Genomic DNA, 20,652 nt, shown 5'->3' on the forward strand with positions numbered 1-20,652 from the left:
GCTTCGTTTTTCAGGTATGTTCCTGGCAGACATCATTGAGAAGTACTTTGTGTCACCAACTTTGTTCAGGGTAATCCGTCTGGCTCGAATTGGCCGCATCCTCCGTCTAATCAAAGGAGCTAAGGGCATCCGGACATTACTGTTTGCTTTGATGATGTCACTTCCTGCACTGTTCAACATCGGCCTGTTGCTTTTCCTAGTCATGTTCATTTTCTCTATCTTTGGGATGTCTAACTTTGCCTACGTGAAACGAGAAGTAGGAATTGATGACATGTATAACTTTGAAACCTTTGGCAACAGCATGATCTGTCTATTCATGATCACCACATCAGCTGGTTGGGATGGCCTCTTGGCTCCTATCTTGAACTATCCGCCTGATTGCGACCCAAACAAGGAGAACCCAGGAACCACAGTTAAGGGCAACTGTGGCAATCCCTCGGTGGGAATCTTCTTCTTTGTAATGTACATTATTGTGTCCTTCCTGATCGTGGTGAACATGTACATCGCTATCATCTTGGAGAACTTCAGTGTTGCCACTGAGGAGAGTGCTGATCCACTGTGCGAAGATGACTTTGAGTCCTTCTATGAAATCTGGGAGAAATTCGACCCCGATGCTTCGCAGTTCATCACCTTTGCCAAGCTGCCAGACTTTGCGGATACATTAGAACATCCTCTCCGCGTGCCAAAGCCAAACATCATCGAGCTGATCGCCATGGACATGCCCATGGTGAGTGGCGACCGCATTCACTGCTTGGACATTCTGTTTGCCTTTACTAAGCGTGTGCTAGGCGACAGCGGCGACCTGGATATGATGCGACAGCAAATGGAGGAGCGTTTTGTGGCGGCAAATCCTTCCAAGGTGTCGTACGAGCCCATCACCACCACGCTGCGCCGTAAGCAGGAGGAGGTGTCAGCTGTCATGATCCAGAGGGCATACCGTGGCCACCTGGCGCGCAGAGGCTTCATCTGCAAACGCCGACCTGCCAACAACAAACTGGAGAACGGAGGGGCCAATCAGGAAAAGAAAGAGGGCACACCTTCCACTGCATCCCTGCCATCCTATGACAGTGTAACCAAGCCCGAGAAGGAGAAGCAGGACGACAACAACGAAGGCAAGGCCCGCAAGGAGAAAGGCCGAAACCAAAAAGACGTCAGGGAATCCAAGTGTTAAGACTGCTGCGATAAAACTCATGGACAGTGATAATGATCATGACGATATTATAACAAAAACTGTCATTTCAAGCGAATGGAAACCCTGATTAAACTATACAGATGTACAGATTAATTTCATTTAAGGGGAAAAAACAAAGCCGAAGTAACACGACAAAAAATTGTTTACAAACGTCACTGGTGTATCGAGGCAAAGAAAAGTGTTGGGGTTCCTCAAAGCTTGAAAAACTCTTTACAAGTTAAACCAAACATAATCAGCTTCCTGTGTGACACTGTTGCATCAAGACTTGATTGAAACAGAATCAAATCCGAACTTAAAAAGACCGATACTTGATCAAGTGTATTTTAGAGGGCTATATCGCGCTTCAGTATGGAACTCTTCACCGAGCAGGAATGTGATAATCCAAGGAAATCTAGGATCGAATCCCATGCTTCTGAACTGCGTCGGCGAACTTTCCATGCAGAAAACAAACACTCATTCATGAAAGAAGCGGCTTCCCGAAGTGGATTGCGAAGGAGTCTGCACCGTTTCATTTCACATGTGTAAGAACTCAACGTTACCGTGAGAGTGAGCAGGATAGACATGAGTGTGGAACAAAACTAAGAGTCTGGCTGATTCCAACGGTCTCTTTGCGTTTGTTAGTGTCGAATATATTTTACATGGTCTTTACATTATTTGAGCGGCAAAAAAGGAGAAATGGGAGGAAAAAAATGAATTAACATTTAACATTTTGCCCATGTCACCCTCAGTAACTGTGTCATGATAACTTTGTTATACCTGCATCAAAAGGCTTTTTCTACATGGGCTTTCACACCGATAGGACCGGGGGCAATAACCAGGGGCCCCCAATACACATCTCCAAATGAATAATAAATTATTGTGCTTGTTCAATGCATAGAAATGACTTGCATGATGGCATGTTTTGATCAGAAATTTTGCATGAGTAATCATAGTCCACAAAACACTAATACAGACCACCACAGTGGCTTGACGATGTTTTAGGCTGTCCACTGGCTAAATTTATGACCAGAAATCAAATGTCATTTGATACTGAGAAACCCGAATTGGGCCTAAGATGCTAGACTGCATCTTCTCCTCTACTTAACAGTATGAAATAGATTATCAAACATTAGGACAGAATTTGGGATTGGCTTCAGATGGTGCAAAATGCCTGCGACTAATCAGTGGCTAACGTACATTGAAACAAAGACTAGCATTGTGGCACATTATTGGAGAGGAAGGATACAAGGGACATCCCATTTTTTTTGCTGCTCAGGAGATAATGAATGGGAAAACTAAATGTTGGAATGTGTGTGAATGGAGACTGGAGGAAAATGATACAAAAAATAACACTGTAATTCCTAAAGCTTCTTATTTTATTTGTATGCAGCAATATTGCTTACCTCACCTACAGCACTACCTGCGCTGCGGGTCATATGGTAGGTGGGTCCAGGGAGGGGCAAGAGGGTGGGGTGGGGGTCAAAGTTTTGGGCATTATTAGGGGTGTAGCAAGTTGGTTGGCATTTTTAATCCTCATCAGGGGTTAGATGAGAAGATCTATAACTGTTTTGAGAAAGTGGCAGTTTTTTTATTTTAGAAAAATAGAATTATGATACTTTTTCATTTGATTTTTACATGCTATATTACTTTAAAGAGCTCTGCAGCGTGTCTACGTCTAGTCTCGTCACGGCTCGTCCCTCCAGGATCAGCCGGACATTTTTATCCGTGTATAAAGCCATCACATCTTCAGCAATGGTTTGATTGTAGCCAAGACAACAGGACAGGACTTGAGAGAGACAGCGGGATGGTTGGGCAGTCACAGCTGTTTAAGGAGAAGCCAAAGATGTTTGTCTGATTATTCGGTGTGTGCAATTTGTGTCTGGAAGTTTCTGGAATGTCTCAGGAGTGGAGCGATCCTCTCCTGCTTAACACTTTCAGACAGACTGATGCTTGTTGACTTTCCCCATTTTTCTCAGGATACAACACAGATGTATCATGTGACTCTGATGTGATCAATAAGGGCCTTCAGTAGGTCGCGAGAATGTTTGTAATATGGGGTGGAGCTAAAGCAGGAGCGCTCCCACCACATTGAACTCTCATGTAGAGAGAAGAGCAGGGCTATCTGACACAGAGCCGAGCTTCAGAGATTTCAGGCCGTAATAAAAGTGTTGTTGTGGCATTGACGATGAGATGATTTCATCCAGACTGACAATACCGAGGGCCTTGGTTTTAAATGTGCAGTTATTCGACCCCTGGTCAGCCTTGTTTTTCATCAGTAGACCACCACACTAATGCCAAATAACCATTAGGCACTGGTCCCACAGCAGCTTACTGTGAGCCGGGCAACTCCACACATCAGTGCAACGACATTTTCAGTTTCTGTTAGTGATGTCAGCGGTTTTCCCTTACCTTTCATCTGGTGTCGATGGTCCAGTTGCTGCATGCGAGGGTGTTGACCTGAACCAAAACAAACAAACAAAAACTCTGCTCAGCAAAGCTCAGCCATTCTCATTTATGCAGCCATGCAGGCTCAACTGTATAAACAACAACAACACAATGAGCAAATAACAGATCATACACTCATTTAAAAACAAAAATGAATGAAAAATCAGTTAAAAAATATATTGTACAGTATAGGCTATGTTGTAAGCAGCACAAAATGCTGAAAAGTTAAGAATGAACTTTTTAAGAGACTATAAATAATGTAATATATAATTTTATTTTAACAGCATGCATAGTTTTTTGTAAATACAGAAATACTATAAAAAAAAAACTACTGCTATTAATCTAATACTGAAAAATGATTATAACCTTGATAGAATGGCTTCACTCATTGCCCTGGTCTCACTAGGTAGACTGTGACATATTTGTTAGAAGGTGTAGATTTTTTGACACACTTTTCACATTAAAGAGGGGAATCCAATATATGTTAAATGCAAAAAGTATATATAAATCTATACATCAATCAAGACATATATAGAGCTATACAACATATGTATCTATGTATACATGTATATGTACATATGTGTATATATATGCACACATATACATATGTAAGTATATATGATATGAGAGCACTGTCCTCCTCTGTGTTGACCTCTGCTTGGAGTGGAGAGGAAGCACTACTGGCTGTCATTTTCTCGCGTTCTTCTTTCTTTCGTGCAATACATTCGGTGAACGACCAAAACTCTGACCTGGCCCACACAGTGTGCGCTTGTGTGTGTGTTTGAGACGTTTGGGTTTGAGCGAGTGATGTCTGTGTGCGTGCGCGGGTCTAGCTTTCGATGCACGATGATGTACTGGCTGCTCGCTATGGCTTATGTCGCCCGTTTTTGGGAGGGGAATGCACTACCAGCAATTCATTTACACCCTGTGTGAATACATCCTACCATCTCCAACTCACATACTACGTACATATGCACTGGACGCCACATGTTCTTCCCCCATAAACCCTGTTTTCATCTTCCGGCTTAATCGGCAAATGCCATGATCTTTCAGTCCGCGTCTGAGAAAGCGAGTATGTGTGTGCGTGTGCGTGCGCGTGCGTGTGGGGTGGGGTTGGAGGGGACGAAGTGCGTGTGTGGCCGTTTGGTCACTTTAAATGTGTGTGATGCAGCTTGACTTAAGCTTAGCTTGTTCTTCATCTCTTAGATACACAGCAATGCAATTTGCAGTCTTAGGTTTGGTTAGGCTTTATATTATGCTTTTCTTGTCTTTGTATGTTTGTTTAAGGTGCCTTTTGCTGCCAATTTTGTTTGTCAAAAATGTAGATGATGTTGCATAAAATTCTCCTAAACAAGTGGAGCTTGTTTCAAATGAGCACTGGGAGAAAGAACTGAATTAAAGAATGTCTGTGACATCTATTAAAAAGCAAAAAAATTACAAAATAATAAAAATGAACAAAAAAAATTACAAAATACAACAACAAAAAAAATTACAAAAAGAGGAAAAAAAGAAAAGAAAAAAGAAAACTTAACTGGCATCAGCCTGACTTCATCATCAGAGATTGTCAAATAGCATGGGGTGGGAAATGGAGTGTGTTGGTCACTCGATTAATCTCTTAAAGGTTGAGTCTGTTGAAAGAGAAACAGTTTGCCTTCTGTGCTCAGCTTATGTTAATTTTCAGCCACTTCTTTTTATTTTTCTATAAATACTGATTTCTGTCTATTATTTTGTAGCATGACTGAGATGCTATTTCCTTCATTTGCTGAAAATAATTCCAAGTGGTTTTTGGTTCATAAAGTTGTTCTTATCTCTTGCCACTGATGTTGGAGAGGAGAGGGTGTGTTGCACAACCACTTGACTTAGTGAGAATCAGTGAAAGATTGTCTTCATTTGAGCACGAAACCTTTTCCAAACAATAAAGCAGCCTTCCAGTTATCCCTGAGTGCGTGTGTTTTTCTTTTTCTTTTCTTTCTTCTGTTAATGATGTTGAACAGTGTACAGTATATAATTTAGGAGGGTGAAAGAGCACTCGCTAAGGCTTTTCACATTTAAAATAGTTAACATTCTAAACCCTGAGTTATGTTTCAGTCTTTAACATGGGGTTGGAATTTATGTATTCAGGTTTGTATAAGGTCTATATATACTGCACATTCATAAACTGAGGCCTGGTTTCAGAGACAGGGCTTAGATTAAGCCAGGATTAGGCCTTAGTTCATTTAGGGCATTTATAGCTTTTATAAGCGTGCCTTAGAAGAAAACATTACTTGTGGGTCTTGAGACAAAACAATGGCACCGACATATTTTAAGATATCTCAGTGCAAGTTGCTTTCAGTTAAAACAGCTTAAACATGCATTTTACTATGGAAGTAGCTTAAGCCTTGTCCGTGAAAACGGGGGTAAAGTAGAATAACTGGCTGTAGCATTGTTTTTCAGTGAAACAAGTATGTGAACATGTTTCCTAAATATCTGCAAACATATGGTATTTTTATGCTTTAGTACAGTCAAAAAATTACATACAACACCTTTAACAGTTGGGCCCAAGCCTCCTCCAAAACGTCACTTTAGAACTAGCAACAAAGGAACGCTGAGTTTCATTGAAGCTTGTACTATTATGAGAGAGATCGACAAAGCGAGTGTATTGCATCTAGCTGATATTCTTCAGGTCAATCTTATATTCATAATTACTAATCTTTGTTAAAGTTAGGGTAAGTGATTTTTCAAAAACACTGTTGGATATTGTTGATATTTGAATTCAGTCCAAACAAACACAACCCTCTCTTCATTGTTCCGCCTCCAAAACTCACCATCCAATCCTAATCGCCCTGCTCCAGCGCTAAACACCACACACACTCTCGCTAGCTGGCCTCCGTTGCGCATGCAATCCAAGAGTGGATGTCTGTTTATCATAGCAGAAGCACAAAAAAATAATGCTTCAAGAAAAATAAAGCGCAGATGATGAACGAAAAAAGAAAGTACAGTACACAATAGTAATCACAAACAAGAGTTTTTTTGTTAGTTGCCAGTAGCACTAGCCTGGTTAAAACCAGACCATTCTCAGTAGTAACTGAGTTATGGTCTGGAAAAGCTCCATAGACAAATCATTTCCAAAGGGGCGTCACCAACGGACCTTGTCAAGAGCGATCGTGATCGTGTAAAGCTGCGTCCCAATTCGCCTAAGTTACACTACGCCATAAAAGTATGTACTCTTTTTGTGAAGAAAAGGTATTTACTTTTGAATGTGTAGCAAAAAAGTAGGCAAGCTTTGGGACATACTACTCCGTCATCTTTATCGGACGGATCTGTCGCGTGCATCCTGTCACTTAAACTGCCCTGTCAATCATAGTGTCACAGTTAAAATCCTCTATTAAATCTAATTTAATTTCCTACCGTTTCGGAGAGAAATGTAGTAGCTCGTTCATCTGCCAGTGGGTCTTTCATGGAGACTGTCCTCATGTGTTTGCAATTTGAATATAATAATGCATTTAAAAGTTGAACGGACTCACTCAAATGCCTCTGGGCGCAATTGGATAGACCTAAAACCAATCAGAGCGATCGTCATTGTGTAAAGCCCGCCTCAACATTTCTGATTGGTGCCGCGATTTCTAGGCCATGGAAATGGGCTTGAATGAGCTCTTTGCCAGACTACTTCTCGAGCAAATCTGAATTTGCCGGAAGTTGTCTGGGTTTTCCCAGGCTACAGTAGCACAGCAGCTCCAGACAAACAATGACACTCAAACCCAATTACTCACGTGTGGAGTGGAATCAAAGCAAACTTCGCATCTGTTTTCAGGCCTTCTCGCTTAGCTCTCTCCAGAGCTGGAAAGCTTTTCTAATATTAACGCTCTTTCCCAGTCATAACCCCTCATATTCCAGTGATTTCTTCTGAGCTTCCCTCTTGCTCATTCTCTCTCCTCCACCGTCATACGCACCATAATGTTGATTGGCTAAACAAGTTTGTTGTTTGTTCATGTGTCAGCCCAACTAACTTCCAAACAGCGTTTTTCAAATATCGCTTACCCCTCCTTTAAGGGGATTCCCCATGACGGTAGTCAACACATTTGTAAGTTGCCTCTTGTTTACACACTTCACCTTAAAGGGGCATTCCACCCATTTGAACATTGTTTTTTATTTAAAGTGGGTCATATATGTAGTCGAAATGTAAAATAAATTTTGAATTTGGTGCCTTCGTGACCGAGGAAAGACAAAAAATAACTTCAGGACGCATTTGTATGAAAGACAACAACTCCCACAATGCACCACATTGCACAGCTCCGCAAGCCACTCCCACTAATCCAGAAAGCGCATATCTGCCTATAAGAGAAATCACTCTTCCGTCTACAAGGCTAGCTACCACCAGAGCTTGAAATTCATTTCACATTCACACAAAATTCTAGTTAGTTGGCGAACTCATTAGTGCATTACTCCTCGTTTGTATTTCTTTCGAAAAGGTGAATTATTGCATGGTACCTGGATGTTCAGTCAGACATGCGGTGCGAAACTAGGATAGTTCTCAACACAAACGTCCGTGTCCTCGTCTGATTCAGAGATTTCGTCCAGGAGAAATTGTCATCGTTGAAATTCTTTGCCGCAGACGGACTCTATCTCTGTGTTCGTAGTTGCATCTTACAGTCTATGAGTTGCATAGTGAGATCACCGGCGCCACCAGTCCGCCCTAACTCGAGCCAGTCCGGGCTCCTCGTCCGCGGCAGGCAGGTCTTCTGCCTCGGCTGCTCTTCGCTATAATGCGGCTTGTAAAGGTAGCCACAAACACCTGATTCAAGCATCAGACTTCCGAAATCCTCTTCTTCTATATCATATTGAGCACTCTCCTCCGCTATTGTCATTACTTTACATCTGTCTCCACAGCGCCTGTTAGCTTAGCTTCAAACAAGATGGAGGATATTGCTTTCAGTTTCAGAGAGTAAAGTCCCACCCACTGATCTGTAATAGGTCTGTAGCGTGAGCGGGTCCCGCCCCCTGGGAAAGATGAGGAACTATGGTGCGTTCAAGTCATCTCGATCGTATTTACGAGTTGAACGCACTTGAACGCCACCACAATGTCGTAAATACCAGTGGGGAGCTCGGGATTTTCTTTAAGCCCCGATCTGTACGAGTTGGGGGCGTGTCAGTGATTAACATGGCGGAATACACAATACTTAAAGGTATTAGCTGTGATATTGTCAGGCTTTTCTATTAACAGCTTAGTTAGCTAATCGCCAACACAGAATATGATAGTATTATAATATAACAATGCAACATGTAACAATGTGTTGGCAGTGGCTTCATAAATTAATTAAAAACATAAAAATACAAAGTACACCTGATGCACATTTCTTTGTTCTTCATTTTCTAGAACAAGAGTTTAAGAACCTTACTGTATTTTTGTGTAATTAATTAAGAGAAAGTACTCCGCCATTTTGCTCCGACGAAAGTGACTTGAACGCACATGCCGTTATAAGCACGACTTCCCACCTCGTACATACGAACTTCCCAGGAGGACTTGAACGCACCACTAGTGCTTGTAGTCTCAACAGAAATCCCCCCCTCTTACACTTCCTCCTACAATGACGCAAAATGACGATTTTTGCGTCATTGTAGGAGGAAGTGTAAAAGGTAAATAACGGATTTCTCCCGTCTCAGGGGAAAATGAGAGTGTTGCACGACCATTCAATAGTATGACTGGGTTTCTAACAATGCAAAGCTTAATGCAAATGGGTGGAGTGTCCCTTTAAAAACACTCATAAAAACAGTCTGAATACCAAATATGGCTTGTTATTTATATAAAATATATTTTATTTATATAAAAAACAATATTTAAATAAACAATATTAGCCATTATAAAAGTATGAGAAGTCCAATAGGAAATAAACACAAGCAAACCGTTTATTCAAAAGTACAAAAGCAGCACTAATTATAGTACAGGATTTCAGTTAAATAAATATAACGTTATGAAATTTAACTTTGCCCTTGGCCAAATCAATTTGGAAGATTAATAAGACCAAATATTGCCCGCTTGATATACCCAAACTTAATTATACTTAATGTTAAAACACTATTTACATAAGAGCCAGTGGAAAATTCCCGAAGGACTGCACAAGAGATCTGGGAAAGCAAGCATCTGGGAAAGCGTCTAAACAAATTGTCAAATATGTGCTATGTTTATATACCTATAAGTCGCATATTTGAGGTCTAAATAACTACATTCTCACCTAAAAACTGTTCCATGACACAACAACAGTAGTATTTGTAAAATTATGGTGGTTTGCTCGTCCGCCATGACACTTTACGTGAGAAATGCTGCAAGCGGAGTGATACAAACGGTGTTGCGGTTCCCGTGGCGGTACTTGTAGAATATTGTATGGCTGGAAAAGGCTCTCAGCCAATCAGAATCGAGAACCATAACGAACTGTTGTATAAATTATATATGTATAAAAAAAATCCAAAAGTGCATCCTGTGTCCTCAAGGTATGCATACATCCTCTGTTCAGGAATCACTGTTCTATGTTTTTGCTGGATCCACGCAACATTGACTTTGTAAGGACTGCTGACAAACACTTCCTAAGGTTTCTGTTTTCGGTGTCATTGATGGGGTTGTGTATGTTCCCTTTCTGTGTTCTTATCATGATGAATTGAAGGCTGTGTTGTTGGCTGTTGAAGAGCATTCCTCCACTTCACCCCTGTCAACTGTGAGCCAAACAAAGAATCACCTAAAAACAAAAGTCCAAATGTCCTTACATCCGACTGGTGGTTAAAAAAGAGAGAGCTTGACTAAAACAACAGGCAGTTTAATTTTGTGGTACTTTGAAGTGAAATGTCTTTAATTGGACTGAATTACCAACATATGCAGGGACTAGTCTAGTTTTTACTTACTTTATCAAGTTTCCAGTGCACTTTGCCTAGCGCCACACCCAGTTACTGGTAAATTTGTGTAAGTGGTAAATATTTAAACTTTAAATATGTGACTAAAAACCAGCAGATCAACATTTGTTTTAACCAAAGGATGTTTGAACCTGACAGGGCCAAAATGTTGGGAAACATTTGATGACACAGTCACTTTACATGTTTATCTTCTTTTGTGTCCCACAGAAGAAAGAAAAGCATAGAGTGGCATGACGGTAAGTAAATAGAGTGACATGACGGTGAGTAAATGGATATAGAATTTTAATTTCGGTGCAAACTCTCTCTTTAAATATGTTAGGAGAACAGCTGCAGGGGGAATATCATCCTCAGGAGACAAATAATACAATAACATGTACAAAGCTTCTGTAGTTACTAAATAATGTGTCATACGGTATATGTTCGATGTTCACCTTCACATATGTCCCATCTATTACTGATTTTGTTGTAGATGGATACATGCTAGATTATGTTGTATAAAAGAGAGTAAAGTGCTAGAAAGATTAATCACAGAGATTTTGTTGGTTATCAAAAAAGTTTGATCTAAATCAGAATTTGAAAAAAATATATATACTGTATGGGTCATTTAAATTTGTAGACCAAGAACCATTCTAAAACTGGTCTTAGGCTGCACAAAGATGTTGATCCGTAAGACGAAAGACCCGATTCATCGGTCTAAGATGAAACGGCTCACACTGAGGCGAGAACAGTATTGAAACTTCTGAAAAACAAAGCGCTAAGGGCTGTGTGTGCTGGGAGGTGGGGGGTGGATGGAGAGAATAGAGCATCTGTCACACTCTGCTGCACAGTGACTGCAGGGAGCGCTTCTGGGTGGGGGGTCGCCATAAGGAAGAAGCGGAGAGTCAAAAGTCAGCATCTGTGTTTAGTGTTTAGTTTGAGAGAGTTGAGGACTTCCAAAATAAAAAGAATGTGTGAAAAAAAAAATGATAATAGAAGGAATATTAAATGATTTTCAGAATAGTTTGAGAGTGTTTAAACGGTTGGCCACTAGAGGGCAACAAACAAATAATACACTGTATGATAACTGTCAATAATTGAAAAGAGCGTAAAATTGTACTACAATTATAGAATAAAATAAAAAAAATATATACAATTAAGGTTGAGTGTGCTTTCTACGTAAAGATTTTCACTTTATCACTGAACACTGTTTTAATAAAAGGACAATACAAATATTGATTAAAAAAGAAAATAGCCTATATAATTAAATATGCAACAAAACAAAAAAAGAACACAAAACCCCCTTGACCTTTTCATTAAAGGAGAACTCCGGTCAATTTTAACATTGAGCTCATTTTTTTGTACATTTGGAGTGCTGTCAATACAGAGAACAACGACAAAAATCGGTGTTGCCTACACCGAGTTATTCTATTTTTAAAATTTGCACCCTGTTGACTTCAATGGGGCAAGTACTAAACCTGCTTTTAGCCTCTTAACATCCTTGATGTGTCATTACAAGTGCACAGAAAATGTGAGTGATTCCTTCTGAGTGAACACGAGTGAGTCTGACTGCAGTAGATGTGAAAGAAATGTATAAAAATGATGTTATTTAAGCCAGCGCAAATACCTGTTTACATCCTGTTTTTCGGTTGAAGTCCAAAGTAGTCGATTGCCGAGTTCACGCGCGTGATCATAGGTATTAAACCTATGCGTGTGAACTCTGCAATCGACTACTTTGGACTTCACCCGAAAAACAGGATGTAAACAGGTATTTGCGCTGGCTTAAATAACATCATTTTTATACATTTCTTTCACATCTACTGCAGTCAGACTCACTCGTGTTCACTCAGAAGGAATCACTCACATTTTCTGTGCACTTGTAATGACACATCAAGGATGTTAAGAGGCTAAAAGCAGGTTTAGTACTTGCCCCATTGAAGTCAACAGGGTGCAAATTTTAAAAATAGAATAACTCGGTGTAGGCAACACCGATTTTTGTCGTTGTTCTCTGTATTGACAGCACTCCAAATGTACAAAAAAATGAGCTCAATGTTAAAATTGACCGGAGTTCTCCTTTAAAAGACCATGCGAATGAAGGGCGTATATAGAGACACATCTGCACAGCCATAAGGTTGTGATTTTCTGTTGGGAGTTGAAGACCATGATATGTGAATATCATCCTGGACAGGATACAAGGTGACCTAACGGCACCAGCTGTGCATCTGGCCCTTATGGAACTACAGTGCTAAGCATGAATACTATTAACCGTAAAGCCTGTAAAAGCCTACTAGCAGATTGTGGAATAATTAAATCACTGTGTATTTGAGGGCTGCATACATTACTATGATTATATATATATATATATATATATATATATATCAGCTACATTTATTTTGAAAGAAATTGATACTTTTATTCAGCAAAGATGCATTAATTGATCAAAGTGCAGTAATGACTTTTAAATTCTTACAAACATTTCGATTTCAAATAAATGATGTTCTTTTAAAATTTCTAATCATCAAAGAAGCCTGAAAATATATTATGGTTTCCACAAAAAATATAAAGCAGCACAACCGTTTTCTACACTGATAATATAGGAAATGTTTCTTAACCAAAATTAGGATACTAGAATGATTTCTGAAGGATCATGTGACACTGAAGACTGATGCTGAAAATTCAGCTTGGCCATCACAGGAATAAAGTACTGTATATTTTCAAATAAAATAGAAATTATTCAAAAACTTGTAAATTGTAATATTTAACAATATTACTGCCTTTGTGAGTAACAACAAAAATCAAGAGAGCAAATGCTGTGTTGGTACAATAGTTTTTATTTTGTGTATTTTTTTTTTTTCTTGAGGTAGACAACATGTAATACACAATTGCATACTTTGAACATACAGCAATGTAACAGTGAGGTAGATGAAAATTGTACATGTATGTCCCATATATTGCATTCGTGAGTGTTAAAATAACATAAAAATTCGACTTTAAAATATTAGCTATAGACTGTCATTTTAATTTCGGTTTGTACATTTCAGTGTATGTCCCGCTTGCCTCTCCATAACAAAAGCTCTCTATTCTTTCACTTGCCTCATTTAAAACAGAGAAGGGTCAGAGGGTCAGAGAAAAACACATCCAGTGATCAACTCAGGGGGCTGGGACAGCTCTGTGGGTTTCCATAGTAAACGTCACAATAGGTGAATTGTGGAAAAGACTGCAAAGACCCTTTTAGCCTTTTTTTGCAGTAGCCCTGTGAAAGCTATATTATGTACGCTTTGCATTTTAATCATTGAAATACTGTTTGTAAGGTTAAACATTTTTGTTTAAATGATGGACATGGCAAAGAAACTACACTAACTAGACAATAAAAGACGAAAACATCTGTCAAACTCAAAACTATGTATAAGATGAACATTAAGTATGGCTTCATTCACAATTCCTGAGGGAAATCAGATTTACATTCAAAGCTTATAGAGGAATCTTAGATAATATTCCTAAAATAAAGAGTTTTATCCCACTGACTTCAGTGTTGAAGAACATCCATGACAATTACCACTGACATGCTCACTAACAAAATGTATGAAAACCATATGACATATGAAACTTTCATATGTGTGCTTTGATTTACAATCAAATGTGTGTTTTGATTTTACCATATTTCTCTCTCTTTTCCATTCCTCTCTTTCAGTCTTTCTTTGGCTTGGATTTCATTGATTGAAGCGGTGGATTAGTGCTTGCCACCATAATGTGCTTCACTGCACAACATAATTATAGAGAGAGAGAGGAAAAGAGGAAAGGAAGAGAATAAAAAAAGAGAGTAATTTCAGGGATATAAAAGAGTGTTTGTGCTACAGGTCACATGGAAGCTGCAGTCAGGAATAATGTGCATAAGAGAGACATCTATCTTCTCAGACCGTCATCTGGTCTCATACCGTAATAATATTCGCCCTGATGTTTGATACGTTCAAGTATTGCTATAATCATGTATAAAAAAAAAAAGGATAGACTGACTACATCAAGTAGACTCAGGGATATGTGTACTGTCCCGGACCTCCGTAAGACCTTGTCTCCGGAGGCCGTAGATGATCGGTCTTGCCCACAGGATCTGCCTCGAGATCGGACTGAGTGGAAAGTCTGTCGGGCCTGTAGCTCTGAATATCCGTCCCACAGCTTTCATTGACATTCCCACCACTGTCGCTGTTCTGCCGTTCGCTCTTGTCCCTGATTGTGTAAGGTGACACTCTGGCAGTTTTGGACTGGTCGAAGCCAAACTTCCTGTTGCGTGGGAGATCAGCAGCACCGTGGCTGCTGTGAAGAGGTGTGGGGGTGTGTAGGCCCGAGGGCAGCAGAGCAGGGGTGCTGTGGGGGTAACTGGCCGTCAGACCGCATTGCTGGGGATAAGCGTAGCCTGGTGCGGGGGGCAGGTATGCAGACGGCAAGGCAAACGCTGGTGACGGAAGGTAGGATGGTTTAGGCAGCAGATGTTGGCTGCTGTAGGATGAAGGGTAATCCTGAGACGTGGGTCCGCTGCTGTACTGCTGCTCTGAAAGATCACTTCCGCTCCCCTTCAGTGGGTCTAAACCGGGAGGCCCGTCCGCGCTGTACCCCCCAGGCCACGGCTCCTGGTGCGGCTCACTTCTCAGGAAACCCCCATGTTCTGGTAAGGCCGAGTTGAAGGAATACCTCTCAGCATAGCGCTTTAGCAAGCTAGAGGCACTGAGGGCAGTGATGTCATCAGTGTAGCCCGAGAACGCAGGACGACCGGGCTGAGGAAATGGGAGGGGCTTAGGGTGACCTGGAGATGATGTGGTGGAGGAGACATCATAGTGTTGCTCCGCCCACTCAGATGACCACATCATTGCCACACCTGGAAAAGCAAAATATATAATGATAAATGAATTAAGTGTTTTTTTTTACATATTGTACATGCTAAAAGAATACTTGATGGCATGAAACAATGAAAATTCAGAAAATTCTGCACAATGTTACTATTACTTTGTATTCATCGTTGAAACATGAGGCACAAGATAGCTAGAAGAGGTATTTAAGGGACAGTTTATGCAGAAATGAAAGTTCTGCATGGTATTACTATCTACTTTTTATTCCTCATGGAGAAATAATGAAATAGATAGAAAAAAGAGATGATTAAAGAGTCACTTTTACTATTAGTTAATAGTTTATTTACTATTACTTTTAAAAGATGCGCATTATAGCAAGAGGATGTATTTAAAGGGATAGTTCACCAAAAAAAAATTATTCAGAAAATTCTGCATGATGTTACTTTGACTTTTTATTCATTTTTCACTGTAAAAAAGGATTTTACTTTAACTCATCAAAATAATTTAAGCAATTTCATTTGTTATATGAGATTCAAGTCAGTTTAATATAATTTAAGTTGAAATGAGTTGTAAAGCCAATTTGATTATACTTAAAATGTAAGTGCAAAAGATAGCTAGAGGAGGCCTCTAAAGGGATAGTTAAAAAAAAAAAAAAAAAAATCTGAAAATTTTGTATTGTGTTATTAGTATTTTCATTCATCGCTGAGAAATAATGCACATGACAGAGAAAGGACAGTTTACCAACGATAAATAATTCATAAGATCTATCATTTACTCACCCTCATTCCAAACCTGTGAGTAAATGATGACAGAATTTGAATTTTTTTGAGTAAACCTTCCCTTTAAATAGCTCCTTTAGCTACCTTGTGCATCATTTCTCCACCAGGAATAGAAAGTAATAGCAAACCGCAAGGTTTAATGGTTTTGCAAAACCACTTCAAATTCACAACTGGACTGCAACAAGAATTCACCATATGGAACCGCTTAGTAATCTGGACAAGATGTGATCTATTCTTTGCATCTTAATCTGTGCGAGAGTAATCTCAGTAACCTTGCACACATCATCCTCACACATTTTGATGAGGGGAAGACGATTTAAATGAGCGATTGAATGCTGGATTTACAACCAGTTATATTTATATATGTGTGTGTGCATGTGTGTCTATTTTCGTGTGCCTTCTGGAAGATGAAGGCAGATTAGAATCGACAGATTAGAGCGAAGTTCTAGAGAGGGTAGGAGACTGACAGCACAGTAAGAATTTAAGAGCATTTTAAACAAATATACACGATCATTAACATATTAGCCAGGGTTCTAGAGATTCCAGATTCCTCGCTAATCCCAACAAACCCTTGCGAAACACAACTACTCTTGTTCATTTAAAAATATTTCAAATGCTTTTTTCTATATACAAATCTGCTTTATATCTATGTCTTTATATCTTTATGTTGCTTCCCTCCAATTGACACACTTCCTAGAACTTCCGCTGAAGATACAGGATCCCATCCATAAATATGGCTACACCCGGAATGCCAAGAATTCAGCCTGGAATCTTTTTACAAAGCACATCCTCTACACACACACAAACACATATACACACTTACTCTCTCTCTCTCACAGACGCACACGCTCCAGATTTGACATCATAAGAAGAGTTATTTAAATGGCTGAAGATCTGTGATGCTAAATGTATTAGTCATTGTCAGAGGTGGAAAGAGTACTGAAAATTTGTACTCAAGTACAAGTACCGTTACATTGCTGAAATAATACTCAATTACAAGTAAAAGTACTGGTGTCAAAAAAGTACTTAAGTAAAAGTACAAATTACTCTTCTCAAAAACTACTCAGAGTACTAGTTACTAGTTACTTTTTAGCTGGCGATAGTTAATGTATTACCAATAAATATTCAATCAAATCATAGATTTATGTAGAAAATAGCTACTTTTAACACGTTTTTACCTTATTGTCGAAGGACATTAATTAGTGGTCACGATACTGGAATTTCTAACTTCATGACACCTTGAAATATGTCAGTATTCAGTAGGCCTAGACTATAATTTTTAATACCATCGGGAAAACTACCACATACTAAATATTTTAATATCTACATTTTTGTCCATCCATTTTGTCAAGGCAATTATTATTTTCAAGCATCGAAAAGCACAACACTCGTCATTGTAACAGTAATCTATTTGAATGGAAAAGTTTAATTCAAGTCTTCTGAAGAGACACGTCCACTTTATACGGTGAGATTTTAATTTAGGCTTTTGTTTACATATTTAAACATTGATCAATAACCATTACAATAATCTAACTTGAATATTTACTCAGTGTATTTGTCTTTACAATAGGGTAACGTTAACTGTTGCAATAGCTCACATACAGCACAAGGAAGCTTGATTTCAAGCTGAATTTAATTTGCAAAAAAGACTAGATTTTTCATAACTTTTGACAACGTTTAATTCAAGAGCATGGAGAGATTGGAGCTGGACGTCATTTGAGTCTGCAGTGAGAACAACTTGGAGAGATTCGCGAATCGCGATTGCACATGATACGACCATACGACACAGTCCGAGAGCGCACACTCAATATCCGAGTCCAGTTCATTCGTATATTTGAGAGCTCGCGTCCAGTTTTCTGCGATTACACGAATGTGCCCTCGCGTTATAATATTGCACTCGTGACATTTGCCATTAAAATATGCCATAGAAACTTGCAGGTATAAATAAAATTATGTGTAATAGGCCTACCTGCAATCCCGCGCTGAGAGGAGGCGGGTGTGTCAACTCGCTGTCGTTGAGATGAGAGAATGAGAACGCGCTGCTGGTATCGTATCGTGTATAGGCCAAAATGAGTATTGACAGATATTTCAGTATTGATATGTATCCAAATATATATATTTTGACAATACTACTATGTAGATTGTTGTTTCTCCAAACTTTCAGTCCAGCCATTAATCACTCTGAGCTCCTCGCCTCCTTCACTTATGATCAGCTCTTCAAAACCTGCTGCGACTGCGGCGGCTTTAATTCAGTCCAAATATCAGGGGTTTTATTGGTCCGTTTACGATCGAATAATTTTATTGGCCAATTCAAATTGTACTCAGTAACGAAATGTGATTTTACAAGTAGCGAAGTAGATTACTTAGTTTAATATGTACTTGAGTACAAGTAAAATTACAGATTTAAAAATATACTCAAAAAAGTACAAGTACCCAAAAAAACTACTTAATTACAGTAACGTGAGTAGTTGTAATTCGTTACTTCCACCTCTGGTCATTGTATTACATAATTCCATGCACTGCAAATGACCTTTGATTATATGTTTGCCATCCTTTAGTTTGAAAATGTAAATCTAAATAAAGGTTTTTGTTTTATCAGTAAAACAAATTCTATTCAAGACCCTTCTTCCCTTGATATAGTGAAAAGGCTAATGATCTGAAAGCAAAGAAACAGCTGGTAGAGTCATTACTCTTCTCTGGCTACTGCTGAACACACACTTTCCAGCAGAATCTTATCCAACATATGCACACATCTACACAGACATATAATAAATATGCAATTATTAATATTATTATTATTGCATTGTGCATTAACTCACCATGCTGTTTTAACCAGAATTCTGTACCAGCGTGTTATTCTTGATTGTAAATACTATTGGGATGTACAAATCTTTCTACCATTGCTCATAAACACTGATACCTGAAAGAAAGAGAAATAAATTATACTTTGCATGATGGCACACTTTCTTAAAATTAAAATTGCACCATCTTAAAATCTCACATACCCATAACCATACAAACCAAAAGGAACAAACAGTAGACATTGTAATATATAAACACAGAATGCTTGTGTTTGTTTTTTCTCTCTCACTCTCCAAAACTTCACAAGCAAAAGACTATTAACAGATAATGAGAGACAGATGAAGACAGAGTGGTTTTAAAAATGTAAACAGATAAAAGCTGTCATTGTATTCCACATGCATTAAGAAACATACCAGTCCCTCTCTGTGAATCCCCATTGCGCTGTTGCAGTTATAAGTAAATTCCCAGCTTTACGCTGCCATGCCTCTCACACTCTTTTTTTGTCTCTTGCCTCTTCTTTTTTTCTTCTTCTATCCAACTCTGCACTACCTCCCTCTGTCCCTGTGACAACAGCCCACATGGACAGCCCCTCCCCCACACAAATCCTCCCCTCCCCCTGCCCTCCTTTTTTGTTGAAAGTATTTAAGCAGAGAGAGAGAGAGAGAGAGAGAGAGAGAGAGAGAGAGAGAGAGAGAGAGAGAGAGAGAGAATGGATATCTCTTTAGGATACTTTAAATAACTGTTACTGTTTGTTTAAAATGAACATATTCAACTGTGTCTTATAAATCATGCACACATGGCATTGGTGTTGCTTTTTAATAAGTATAGTCCAATGCAGTAACTTATATTTGTCTAATATATGTCTGTGTTTCTCTGAGGGCTTTGTTAAACAACCCTTGTGAGGGATAAAAATGATCTGGATATCAAAATATAACTTCTATCAAGTAAACAGCTGAGGGTGCTGTTGGCTGTAATTCCACTGCTGAGGTGTTGAAGATCCCTGGAATGCGAAGAGGAATCCTTCCACATAAATGAGCTTTGGAGAAGCTCTCTGTTGTGTTCTAAACACTCTTCCTTTCCCCTCATCCAATAAGCTTTCATATATTCATTTGCATTCTTTTTATCGAGGTCACAATTAATTACAAAATGTATTTATTTATGTGGAAACCTTTCCCTGCCGTGTGAAATATATTAAACAGAAAATTCATATTTAAAAGTCAAAACAAAACTGAAAACCTGTATGTGCCTAACATATGCTTGCGTTTGTCATTGTTTGAACAGCCGCTATCTATGTCAGTCTCTGAAGAGAGACTTGATAACCACCGGTCACTCTGACTCCAGAGAAAGATAAATTAGATAAATAACTTAAACATGCAAAGTTTCATCTGTAGAAATTCAAACTCTTGTTAGAAAAGCTTGTAAAATAGATGTTTTCTGTGGAACACTATTGCCCAAAGCAGAGAAACAGAATGTCATTCATATCATTACTTTCATTGGACAGTTAAAAAAAAAAAAAAAAGTACTTCATTGTTAAATCCATCAGTGTAATTTAAACACTGCTGCTTTCTATTTAAATGTAGAGCAATAATAGGTTTTTCAGCAATTTTCCAAAAAAAGTTTCCCGTATTTTCCTTTGACAGGTGATCAGTCACATGACAAATGTTCCTGTAGCAAAGATGGCAGCCTTCACGTCCAGTAAATCATGCAACACTAATTGGGAATGCTAACAACTTTTCTTCAGGTAGGCTATTGGAGGTTT

The 20,652-nt window shown here is 39.0% G+C and overlaps 2 protein-coding genes across 5 annotated transcripts in view; one reads left to right on the forward strand and one right to left on the reverse strand.

Annotated features, from left to right (window-relative positions):
• Positions 1-5,544, forward strand: part of scn8ab (sodium channel, voltage gated, type VIII, alpha subunit b) — a 52,461-nt gene extending 46,917 nt beyond the window's left edge. For both annotated transcript variants that reach the window (XM_079884946.1, XM_079884945.1), the window contains one exon: positions 15-5,544. In XM_079884946.1, coding sequence (XP_079741072.1) covers positions 15-1,171 — 1,157 coding nt within the window. In that variant the 3' untranslated portion in view covers positions 1,172-5,544. The remainder of the gene's footprint in view (positions 1-14) is intronic.
• Positions 5,545-13,280: 7,736 nt separating this feature from the next.
• Positions 13,281-19,464, reverse strand: LOC307166254 (fidgetin-like protein 2). Of its 3 annotated transcripts, none has more exons than XM_079884469.1 (3): positions 19,307-19,455; positions 18,911-19,011; positions 13,281-15,341 (listed from the first exon to the last, which is right to left on the reverse strand). In XM_079884469.1, the coding sequence occupies exon 3, from the start codon at positions 15,331-15,333 to the stop codon at positions 14,500-14,502; it is 834 nt and encodes a 277-aa protein (XP_079740595.1). In that variant the 5' UTR covers positions 15,334-15,341; positions 18,911-19,011; positions 19,307-19,455; the 3' UTR covers positions 13,281-14,499. The 3 variants fall into 3 exon arrangements, with proteins under 3 accessions (XP_079740595.1, XP_079740596.1, XP_079740594.1); XM_079884470.1 differs by having other exon boundaries at positions 13,293-15,341; positions 18,911-19,207; positions 19,307-19,464; XM_079884468.1 differs by having other exon boundaries at positions 13,293-15,341; positions 18,911-18,994; positions 19,289-19,455.
• Positions 19,465-20,652: the final 1,188 nt, after the last annotated feature.

This window comes from Squalius cephalus (genome assembly GCF_949319135.1).
Source record: "Squalius cephalus genome assembly, chromosome: 10".
Taxonomy (NCBI): Eukaryota; Metazoa; Chordata; class Actinopteri; order Cypriniformes; family Leuciscidae; genus Squalius; species Squalius cephalus.

Coding starts and splice junctions, on each gene's coding strand:
- LOC307166254 (XM_079884469.1), bottom strand. CDS start 15,333: ATGATGTGGTCATCTGAGTGGGCGGAGCAACACTATGATGTCTCCTCC.